An 11,341-nucleotide genomic window follows, 5' to 3' on the forward strand; every position below is an offset into this window, starting at 1 on the left:
CGATTTGGAGAGTTCAGATTGTTTAATTAACAACCGACGCCACAACCGACAGTGAGCAGCAGCACAGTGGATACCCGGAAACACACATGAGAGTCCCAGAGGTTAAAGGGATTACTTAAAGGGAAGGTGGTTGGGGCGTGGCGGTCACGTGGGTTACACATTTCTCACTACAGAAGGGTTCAGTGAATGCGCGTATGAAACTGGTGGGTTCGGTTCCTCACAAAAGGTTAAGAACCACTGACCTAAAGAGTCCCACATTAGATCCTAACAAAAGCAAAAGGAAACAAGGTTTCACCTTTTATTGGTTCCATTTTACAGACAAGCTTTCCATGAAAACCAAGCGGTTCGGGTGGCATGCGTCAGGACGGTATAATTACATTGTTTGACTTTTTCCTCCTCCTACAGCAGCTTTTAAAAGCAGTTTAATATATAATATATGATACATACAGTGCAGGATCCTTCGTGTGGCTCTTTTTCCCTTAAATACTTTTTATTCAGTCTCTAAATCTTCTGCTTGTTCAGACTTCAAACTGCTCCTTCATCGATTCACAGGATTTATATCACAGTAAAATCAAAAACAACCAAATATTACAGTAAACATGGTGTAAATTTAAGACAAGCTGTCCAAAAACATGTGAAACAAAACGTGAATCATGGTTGAAAAAGTTATTTTTAAAAACATAAAAAATGATCTTTGTTCAACCAAACTTTAAGTGCATTTTGTATAAAAATGAAATCCCTCTGAAGGTCCAAGAACAGAAAACGGCTGAAACCGGAAGTCAGACGGCCGATGTTTAACCGAAGGTCCAGAGGAGCAGAACGTCTGCAGGAACCTGGAGAACGAGAACAAACAGACTCGTCCTGTGACCTTTAACCTTTCACAGGTCAAACTCAAGCAGCTTCTCAGCAATTTAATACATTTAAGCTTAAAAATACATCAATAATCAGGCTAAAATACTAAACTTTATCAGGTTTAATTTATTATTATGACTTAATTAATCTGATGTCGAACAAATTACCAGATAATCTTTTCCACCACAATCCCGTCTTTTCATAGGAAAGCAGAACAGTTTCTTTTTTTTGTCAAATTGTTTCTAATTCTGGCTTTAGGATTAAAACTACTTGATCAATCAGAAACATGAACATAAGGTATAACATTTTACTTCTTTGGGACAATAAAAGTTATTCTTATTCTTTATCTCCATCTTTGACAAGTTATCTCAACTTAAATTTTACAATAATGACAATAAAAAACGTATATTTATGATTTTAAATTTATCGGATCCTTTTTTTCCCCTCCAACTTGCTGAGGATCCTCTGGCGCCCCCTGGCGGCCGCCCACTTTGTAAAACACCGATTTAAACCTGCCTCTACAAACCAAATAATCTCCTGTGATGAACATGAACATCAAGTTTGTCCCTTTTTGCATCAGAATGCTTCAAACTTGTAGAAAACCTGAAACTCCTGATGTTTCACTGCTGCATGTGGACAGAAATGAAATGATTTCATCATCATCAGGAGATTCAGCTGGACATGAATTTTATGTTCACAAAATCAACCCAGCAGGGATCCATGTCGACACAGAGAGGCGGCTAAATGAAGCTTCACTCTAAGGATTCACAGTCGTCACGTTTTAGACGTTGCAGTATTGAGAGTGAAGAAATGACCATAATTCTCCCACAATGTCTGACCGTTTTTCTGCCCGTCTGTCCGTCCGGCGCTGCGTTTGGCTCAGATAATCGATTTGAATTAAATCTGGGTTTCCACATAAATTCAGTTACATTTTCGATTCCAATCACAAGGAAGCTGCTGGTTATTGATCTGGAACTGGGTACAAATAAATCAGCTAAACATCAGAGGTGTTCAAAGCGTGGCGCGGGGCCCGTTTGAGGCCCTTGGTATAACTTTGTGTGGCCCTTCAGCAAATGCAGAAGATGAAAATCGATAGCAGAACAAAAAGTTATTGAATGTGTTTTAACTTCAAACCTTTTTATTCTAACTTCTAACTTTGGAAACTCAGATCTGAAAATATTTCAGTTTCAAAATTAAACATTTTTAGAAAATCTGCAACAATTTGATCTCTAAAAAATGGACCACTTTGATGCATTAACCCTATGTAGTCGCTACTCGCCACCCGGCGTACAAGCATGTGACGCATTAATAAGGCTTCGTAATAACAGACGGCATACCGAGTTTTCATTTCGACTCTGTTGGACAGCACGGACTTCAAACTTTATAAAAGTGGTGTTTTTATATTGGTTTTGTGGTTATTTACTTCAAAATAAAGCCAGAAATAAGATCGATCATTTCCGCCTTATTTTGTGGGGTCTAAATGTACCACATTTCGAAACAACCAATGAAAATGTGTTGACGGTCTGTTGCTAGGTAGAACGGAGACACGCGGAGAGAGACGAGGGGGAGATTTGGATACGGCAAGAGACTAGCGATGCTGTGGATTTTACTGAGAGTTTCGATGGGTTTTTCAGACTATAAGTGTGTTAGTTAGAGTTCGTGGTGTGTGTAGGGGTAGTAGCAGTTTTGCTAGCTATCGCTACATGGCTTCATAGCGAGCACAGAGAAGAGAGACTGGGACGGCCATTTAGACCTCGACTGCAAAGGGTTAAAATACTACATGGAAAAGAACGACCTGCATTTTAAAAAGTGTGGCTACCACAGCTTTAGGGAGCACTGTGCTGTTCTCACCACTAGAGGTCTCTCTCTGCTGCATGATCTGAGTAAACCTCAGTAATTTGTAATCAAACGTTATTTTTATTAAACTTTTAATCCTTCTTAACATCTTAAATCTGTATTTTTGTTTTTGTTCGTCTTCAGCTGAAACTCACAGCTCAGCTCAACATCAGACACACTTTATCTGCAGCAGGAAGCGTTTTCTACCTGTTAGGAGACTTTCTGGATCAGGCATTTGTCTGGGTCGTGTTTATACTCCAGATCTTCATCAGAGTCTGAAAGCAGGACAGAAAACGGTCACTGCGACGGTCCAAACAGATTTAACAGAAACACAACCACATCCAGGAGGCTGAAGGGAAAGTTCTGGTTCTTTTCCCTGTAAAGGTCAGAAGTAAATGTTAGCTAGGATAAGTGACCTGCTAGAGACTCGGGTGGAGAGTAAAACTGCCCGTCGGACAGCGGACCAGGACCCATGAGAGGGGCGCGCTCCACGGCGTCCAGGAACGACTGATATCCTGCAGACGGGACAAACGAGGTCAGCAGGTCAGACGTTCATGTGATGGTTGTTAGTCTGACCGGCGGACTCACGGCTTTCGTCCTCGTTCTCCTGCGGCAGCACCTTGAAGTCGAGCAGCCAGGTCTCGATCCAGGCCAGGACGAAGGAGACGATGGGCAGCAGGTAACCGAAGGCGCCCTGCAGGAGCAGCTGCACTCAAACACACCAACAAACCGGTTAGCAGGAACTTACTCAAGTTTTTAAACTCAACTTCACACGTTTTCTGAGGTTTTTTTTAACATTCATCATAAAATCTAGACGATTTGATGGTTTTATCACCTGAAAGTTCCACAAAATTTAAAACAATGAATTTTGGCTTCTAAATCAGCACTGATGCAAAACGCTACTTACCTGTTAGCTTAGCATCTGGACAAACATATAAGCTGCTGTATAAAATGTGGAAGATTCAGATTCTGAGCTAATCTCACTTTAAGGTCCAGGATTTTAGTTTTTTTTTATGTCTGTAAATGGTCATAAAATGTCAGACTTAATCTAAATATATTAGAATATAACATTTAGTATTTATTTAAATTGGTTTAACACAGAGAGCTTTAATAAAGGTTGAGATTTTCTTTGGTAAAAACTGAAATAAGTCGCATGTTCAGCAGGTTATAACAGAAACAGACTCTTTATTAAACCTGATTCTGTAATTATTATACCTGATCAATTATTTCTAAAAATATTTGCATGAAGTTTTGGAAGCTTTATTCTTCCTCTCACCTTTGATAAAATGACTTTAACAATCAGGAAAGCACAGCTGACAGCAGTGGTTATCTGCACAATGAGAAAAACACACAGTCTAACATCTATATGGATCCTTCAAGCTTTTTGCAAGAACTTAAAATTAAAATAATTCAATAAAATCAACAAATATAGAAAATATGAAACACAAAACTGGACAAAAACCGTAAACATCCTTACTTCCTTTTAGATGCGGCTAAAAAAAACCAAAGTTGTACTTAGTTTGTTTGGATCTTTTCTCCATATACGTTGTGTAAAATAATCTGATTCTGTTCTAATTTAAATGAAGGATGAAAAACTTTATTAAAAGGCAGAAACACTCACAGCGACGGCCCACCAGTGGCGCAGCTTGCAGATGGCGTAGGCCAGGATGAGAGCTGCAAACCTGATGACGGCCAGCAGCTGGAAATCGGGAGGCGATCAGATTAAACATGGAGTAAAAGATAATAAAAGACAAAACAGAGACGGACTTACAAAGATGTCAAAGAAAGAGGCATGGTAGTCGTAGTGCAGCACTTCCTTCTCCAGCTGCGCCTGAACGCCTCCGTTCACCTGCAGCGGGAGAAACGGAAACATGTTCAAATCGTGTTCAATTATTAACATTTTCATCATATTACATGTAAAAGTTTGGCTCCAACCAAAAGCATCACTCATAAATGAACCAGCACTAATTAAAAAGTATAACAAACATGTTTAAAGTCCACAGCTTTTCAAAACAGAGGAAATGTTTTCATCTAGAGCTGAAACTAACGATGAGCATTCAGACGATAAATCCATAATTCTGCTGATTTTTAATTAAACCACCTGACTTTTCATACAATATTAGAAATACATTAAAATATGCAAATAAATAAGAAAAACATGTTATTGCCTAAAATACAATAACATAACATTAATTTCGTTTAATCTTAATCATCTGTAGGAAAAGATGAATCTGCAGATAAATTAATATTTCTAACAGCATCATGTACGGCTGATCTGAGGATTATTTTCTGATCTGTGGATTATTTTTCAGATTAACCAGTTAATTTATTTAGGCAATTTGAAGCAGGTGAAGTGAAAACGAGCTCTGGGTAAAACATTTTTAGACAGTTTTAAACATTTTTTTAATGTAAAATCTACATTTATTTTGTACAGTTTTGGTTTAATTTCTGCTCTGGGTGTTTTGAACTGGGAGGAAGCTGGAGCACCCAGAGAGGAAATGCAAACTGTGGGCCGGGATTCGAACCCAGAACCTTCCTGCTGCAGGGCAGCAGAGCCACCAGCTGCTGGAAGAGGAAGCAGCAGGTCAAAAAGTCACTAAAACTGTTTATAACAGAAGTAAATTCACTTCTGTCTGATGAGTCACTGCTGACGTCCAAACAAATCAAAAACAGAAGCCATTTTGTGTTTTTTACGTGTTGGAGGTTGAACCAGCTCTAACTGGATCTTTTTAAGAGTCTGACAAAAAAAAAAACTTTCCTCAATCTGAGCTGACCTCTGACCGTGACCTGCTCAGATCACGGTCAGAGGTCAGAGGTCAGAAACCCTGACCTCCTTCTATCCAAACCTGCGTTTATTACAGCGAAGCTATAAACCAACCAGGCAAACAGAAACTCAGCCTGTTCCTGGATGTGTGTCCAGTAAATTATTTACTTACTAAAATGACTTTTAATTATATAAACTGACCTTTTTGCACATCATGGACTTCCATGACTTCGACTCTGAAGGTTTTATGTGTTTCAGACGAAATAAAACAGCAGAAAACTGAACTTTAAATCGTTCGCTTCAGTTTCTCACAGTTCAGCTGCAGGATCAGTTACAATCAGTGATTCTTCAATTTGTTCCACGTTAAAAAGCTTTGAAAATGTTTCCTGCACAACAACAAAGTTGGCCTGTCACAAAAAGCAATAAATTAATTGCATTTTTTTTTCTCTCTACCAAAAACCAGCAAACGACTTCAGTCTTGAACTTTGGTCTCATTCTGCTCTTTTTTTCTGAACGATAATTTGGTTTACAGAAACTTCATGATTATTTTTGTTTTCTGTTTATTTTCAGTATTTAAAATGATCTTTGAGAATGTGTTCTAGTATTATTATGCCATTACCGTTATATTACTTGAAAATAATCTTAAAACAACAACATTATTATTTATATCAATACCATCTTTTCTTCTGGCAGTCAAAAATTAACTCCAGTTTAACTGGATAAAATTTAAGCTTCAGTTTTAAATCTGTTAAAGTCTCTTTGGAAAGTTTTCGCTCAAAAGCAACAAAATAATTAGTTTAAATTTTAGGACACGCAGTGCAAAAACACTCGTCTTACGTTTAGCTCAATAATCCAGAGCAGAGTGATGAACAAGAGGTCAAAGGTGACGAAGAGGCAGAACGTCCTCCGAACGTCTGAGATGCATTTCTTCTCCCCGGCTTCGTACGACTCCACCCGGGCAGACAGCGGCGTGCTGCTGACCGAGCCCGGCCCTCTGCCGGTCAGCCGCGAGTCGACGCTGCTGCACCTGCTGTCCATCGCTGGCCCCGCCCCCGGACCGGCCAGGCCCCGCCCACTGCTCAGAACGGCGTTCTCACAGGCCGCAGCGCTGGGTCATGTGGCTGTTTGCAGTCAGATTGTGGAGGAAAACGGCATCACAGCATCTGGAAGAATACACATCTTTAATTTGTTTGTTTTTTGTCAGAGTATACATTTAAATTCTTCATAGTTCAGCTGAGTTGTGGTGTACCACAGGGACGTGTCCTCGGTCCCCTTCCATACCTTTCACATGTTTTCTTTTAGTCATTTCAGTGATAACCAGAGGATACATTTCCATTTTCATACAAATGATAAATACATCCATCCATCCATCCATTTTCTTGCACCCTTGTCCCTCAGTGGGGTCGGGAGGGTTGCTGGTTCCTCTCCAGCTAACGTTTCGGGCGAGAGGCGGGGTTCACCCTGGACAGGTCGCCAGTCTGTCGCAGGGCAACACAGAGACACACAGCCATGCACACACACACTCACACCTAGGGGCAATTTAGACAGACCAATTAACCTGACAGTCATGTTTTTGGACTGTGGGAGGAAACCGGAGTACCTGGAGAAAACCCACCATGCACAGGGAGAACATGCAAACTCCATGCAGAAAGACCGGGGCCAGGAATCGAACCCAGAACCTTCTTGCTGCAAGGCAACAGTTCTACCAACTGCGCCACTGTGCAGCCTGATAAATAAATGTATATGCCAAAACAAAAACTACCTGCAGTTAGTATCCGTCTTTCTGAGATGAAATACTGAAAGATTCCTGGTGTTTGTATAACTGACAGTCTGTTACACTCGGTTTGATTAGGGACCACAAACAAAACCAAACATTTCCAGGTCTGATGTCCAGACAGAAGAGAGAAACAGCAGATCATCTTTAGGGACAATTATGGGATATTTAGTCTACAAAACAAATCAACTCAGAACAAGGCGAAATGTTCAAATATTTTATTTCGTCTCAAGATAATCTTAAATTTAGAAACATTTAGCTAAAACACTGCAACTCTGACAGAAAAGAAACAAAATATCATCCGTCAGGTCAGAGATATTTCTGCAGTTCTGCTTGGAAACTTACTTAAAACTATTGATGTGCATTTCCCTCAAACACATGTTACTAATCAGTTTCTGTTTGAGTTATAATGTAAAAATTAATAAACATGCAATAGCTTTGAAAGTAACATAAATATTTTGAATATTTCAAACTTTATAGTTTAGTCTTTTAAACTAAGCAGCAGTATTGTTGCTGTAAAAACTGTTCAGCAGCAATAAGCTTAAAATTTTAACTTTTGGAGTAAATACAGCTTCTGTTTCAAAATAAAAGCTGCTGCTGCCCTCATGCTGCTCTCTTCACTACTAAAACTAGTGAGTCACTTCTTCAATTTAATATTTTAAAGTTATTCAGAAACCCAATACAGCAATCATAGCTACTGTTTTACCTCAGCTAATGTCATTTAAATTAACCTTAAATAAATATAGCCTTTAACAGCAATTTCCTCAAAGCTGCAGTTTCACCGAGTTTAACTAGGACATTTATATTTTACATGAAAAGTGAAAGTATCTTTTCCTGTGACCCAGGAAGAAATTAGCAGAGCTGAAACTCCTCTGCTGTATTTGCTCAGCGCCTTGGGGAAGTGAAACTAACTCTACGTTTGCGTTTACTGTTAGTAGTTTTCATACAAAGTAACAGGAAACATGTTTCAAACTCCAACAGTGTTTTGTTTCCTTCAGGTTCACAAAATCCACATTTTACACAAAATCTGAGACAAAAGCTTCAATTTTTTTTGTTTTTGCATAATTAAGAAAACTAAGACTTTTTAAAGTCCTAGAAAAACCAAACCTGTCGAGATCTGAATGAAACCAAACCCAGAGATAAAATCAGGGCAATAAATCGGTTTTAAGTCCACAGGCTGATTTTCTCTCTCATTATGAACAGAGTCAGTCTGCAGCTTCCTCTTCACTTCCCTCTCAACCTGCAACGTTACGTTTTAACCGGTTCAACTCTGACAGGGCCAACAACATTCATTATTATTAATTTAGGAGAAAATAAATCAATATCATGGATCCAAATGTGCTCAGTTATTGTTGATTACAGCTGTAATATGAATCGTTGAGGTTTGACACCAACATTTCAGCCATTTTTACTTCTAAACATGCTATAAATTTAACAGAGTACCACAGTTGGGCTCTTTTATTCTAATGTTTTCAGATAATTTGAGTGTCTGAGAGACAAAAGTTCAGGAATAGAACAGGTAAGCAGCTTTCCCAGCATCTGATGACATAATTAAATATTCCCCAGTGTGGGAAGTTGGTGTTAATGAATTCATGTGATGAATTCGTTGCTACTGACAGGAAATACGACCTCAAACTTCTCGTTTGTGGCTGTATTCAGTCTTAAAACACGTGCTGAGCTTTTTGTGGGAAATAAAAAGCGTTTCAGTTGCAGGTCGGTTGATAAAAACGAGGTGCAGAGCTAGAAAATACGGACTGAAGTACAGATATTTATTCCCATGTTTATTTTTGCACGACATAATAAATGTGAACTTTTTGAAAGAAAAAACGTTTTTAGGAACATTAATAATAAACAAGCCAAACATTTTTTTAAATATATTTTTTATAGCAGCTTTTGAGATGAGTCAGGAGGGACACACACCTCCAAATTGCACCTTACCCAGAGGTGCTGGTTTCAGACAGACTGAAGGAAATCGTCAAAGAAAACTTCTACCATCATATCCAAAAGTAGTAAGAGCATATAAAACGTGAGCAGAAGCTTGTAGAGATTTATACATATATATATAAAACAAAAAACATTGGAGTTGAAAGAGTTTAGACTCGTTCTGGTGACGACTCTGAATGTCCTCAGACTGCTGCAGATAGAGCTGCACTAAAGCAAACGCTGATCTAAAACATTTGAGGAGGAAATGATCCCAGTAAGGAGGATGGTAGTGCAGGTGGAACTGGTTTGATCAAGCAGCTACTTCAACGTCAGGAACAAAACCGGATTGTCAGAAAAACATGAAAATAACTGGATGGAGGAGGAAGAAAGTAAAAAGACTGAAACACAACAACAAGTACAACAGCACCGATTTTCACTTTTAATATTATTACCTTAAGAGTTTTCTATTTAATGCCAGCGAAATAATATTAAAACACGGTGGTGTGAAATGATATTATAACACACATTGACTATTTTCATCTCTTCAATAATATACTAAATAGGCAATATTTTAATAAAGCAAGTAGCCAAATCGTTGTAGGAAAGGAATCAGTAAATCATTGTTGATCCAAAATATGAACACAATCTTGAACAGTTGCTGTTTTAAACAACAGGTACATATTTTTACAACTTTTTGGGGGGTTATTGTCCTCTTTTTTTTTCCCCAAAGGAAAAAAAAACACAAGAGATGAGAAATGCTGACTGGATACAAAAATATTTGTCCATAAAAGCCTCTAATTGAAATTCGACACATTCATGAATTGAGGACCGGTGGGCCAGACAAAATCATCCACAGGGCTGCAAATGGCCCCTGGGCCACAGTTTGGACATCCCTGCTTTAAGAGATGACTACATGACCTCAAGAGCCTCAAACTTAAACATAATTGTAAAAAATGTAATACATTAAGATTAAATATATTAACTTTATCTCACGCCTCAGCCTTCCAGGATGTGTCTGGACACGCCTGCTTCACCAGAACCTTGAAAAACATTTTTACTGGGAGGGAAAAGATTATATAATTAAAACTGAGCTTTCAGTATTCATGTAAACAAACTCTTTGAAAGTCTATACAGACTCAGATGTTTTAGATCAGGTTTAAAAATTAGGTTTATTTACATCTTCAGCAGCTGACGGACATAAACAAGCTGACAAGGCCTCTAAAAAAACGTAACACTCCGGAATGTCTCTTTAAACGGTCATCTGAGTCACCTGGCCAGGTAGGAAAACAAAAAGCGACAAAATAAACAGATAAAGGACATTAACAACCCCTGAGCAGCTGTCAGGCCGTTTTTACCTGCATCACTGGGTTCATCTGACAACTAGCTAGCAAGAGAGCTCCTCCCGGTTTCCTTTAAATCTAATATTTGACTCCGTCACAAGTCTTACCTCTTCTAGACGCTCAGACAAGGTTTAATGTTCTCTGGATAAAAAAAGTCGGACGTGTTTTTGCGGCTGATTTCAGGCTCGGAGACGCGGATAAGTCATCCGTTTCCTCTTCGTCTGTTGCTCTGGAAGGATGGAAGTCATGCTAGCCATAGACATAATATCAGAGTAGACCCCGCATTGGCTGCTCCGGCGCAGGAAATACGGCGGCCATCTTGGAGCGGTACTCCCTTCTACTTTGCTCAATCAAAACAGCAGAAGATGCCTCTGCACTGAGGGATATTGTTGTTTGGATCTATGGATTATTGATGTGAGGGCTCCACAGACAACATTTCACAAGTAAGATGGACATATTATTGTGTATATATTGTGATTATAATATTACTTTACTGTATTTATGTCCACCGGCGAGATACCAGCTAATATTAGCTACAGTGCTTGGTGTAATACGGGTTCAGCCGCTATGAAGGCTAACTGAGATTCTGTAAATCTAAAAAATGAATAATTCTCTAACATTGACTTAGATTATCTGACACAATATTAGAAATTAAACAATGTAACACATATTATAAAACTTATGTGTTATAATATTCACCAGCAAAGTTTACACAGGTGGTAAAGACTATTATTTATATGTAATTCTTTCACTAGTAAGATACATCCCAAATCTTCCGTTTTTGTTTTGAAAGTTTCATAAAAACACGATGTGAGGAAAAAGAAGGAGAATCTATAAAGAGAGACAGTTTCA

The 11,341-nt window shown here is 38.6% G+C and overlaps 1 protein-coding gene across 1 annotated transcript; it reads right to left on the reverse strand.

Moving 5' to 3' along the window:
• Nucleotides 1-284: 284 nt before the first annotated feature.
• stard3nl (STARD3 N-terminal like) lies at nt 285-10,760 on the reverse strand. Its single transcript, XM_008434804.2, has 9 exons — nt 10,597-10,760; nt 6,290-6,615; nt 4,460-4,537; nt 4,310-4,387; nt 3,965-4,018; nt 3,277-3,394; nt 3,105-3,203; nt 2,896-2,963; nt 285-833 (listed from the first exon to the last, which is right to left on the reverse strand). Exons 2-8 carry the CDS (start codon nt 6,488-6,490, stop codon nt 2,899-2,901), a joined length of 693 nt encoding a protein of 230 aa, XP_008433026.1. The 5' UTR covers nt 6,491-6,615; nt 10,597-10,760; the 3' UTR covers nt 285-833; nt 2,896-2,898.
• Nucleotides 10,761-11,341: the final 581 nt, after the last annotated feature.

Source organism: Poecilia reticulata, linkage group LG17 (assembly GCF_000633615.1).
Source record: "Poecilia reticulata strain Guanapo linkage group LG17, Guppy_female_1.0+MT, whole genome shotgun sequence".
NCBI lineage: Eukaryota > Metazoa > Chordata > Actinopteri > Cyprinodontiformes > Poeciliidae > Poecilia > Poecilia reticulata.

Coding starts and splice junctions, on each gene's coding strand:
- stard3nl (XM_008434804.2), bottom strand. CDS start 6,490: ATGGACAGCAGGTGCAGCAGCGTCGACTCGCGGCTGACCGGCAGAGGG. Junction 4,538..6,289: donor TCTGGATTATTGAGCTAAAC/GTAAGACGAGTG, acceptor CTCCCGCTGCAG/GTGAACGGAGGCGTTCAGGC. Junction 2,964..3,104: donor TCCACCCGAGTCTCTAGCAG/GTCACTTATCCT, acceptor TCCTGCTTTCAG/ACTCTGATGAAGATCTGGAG.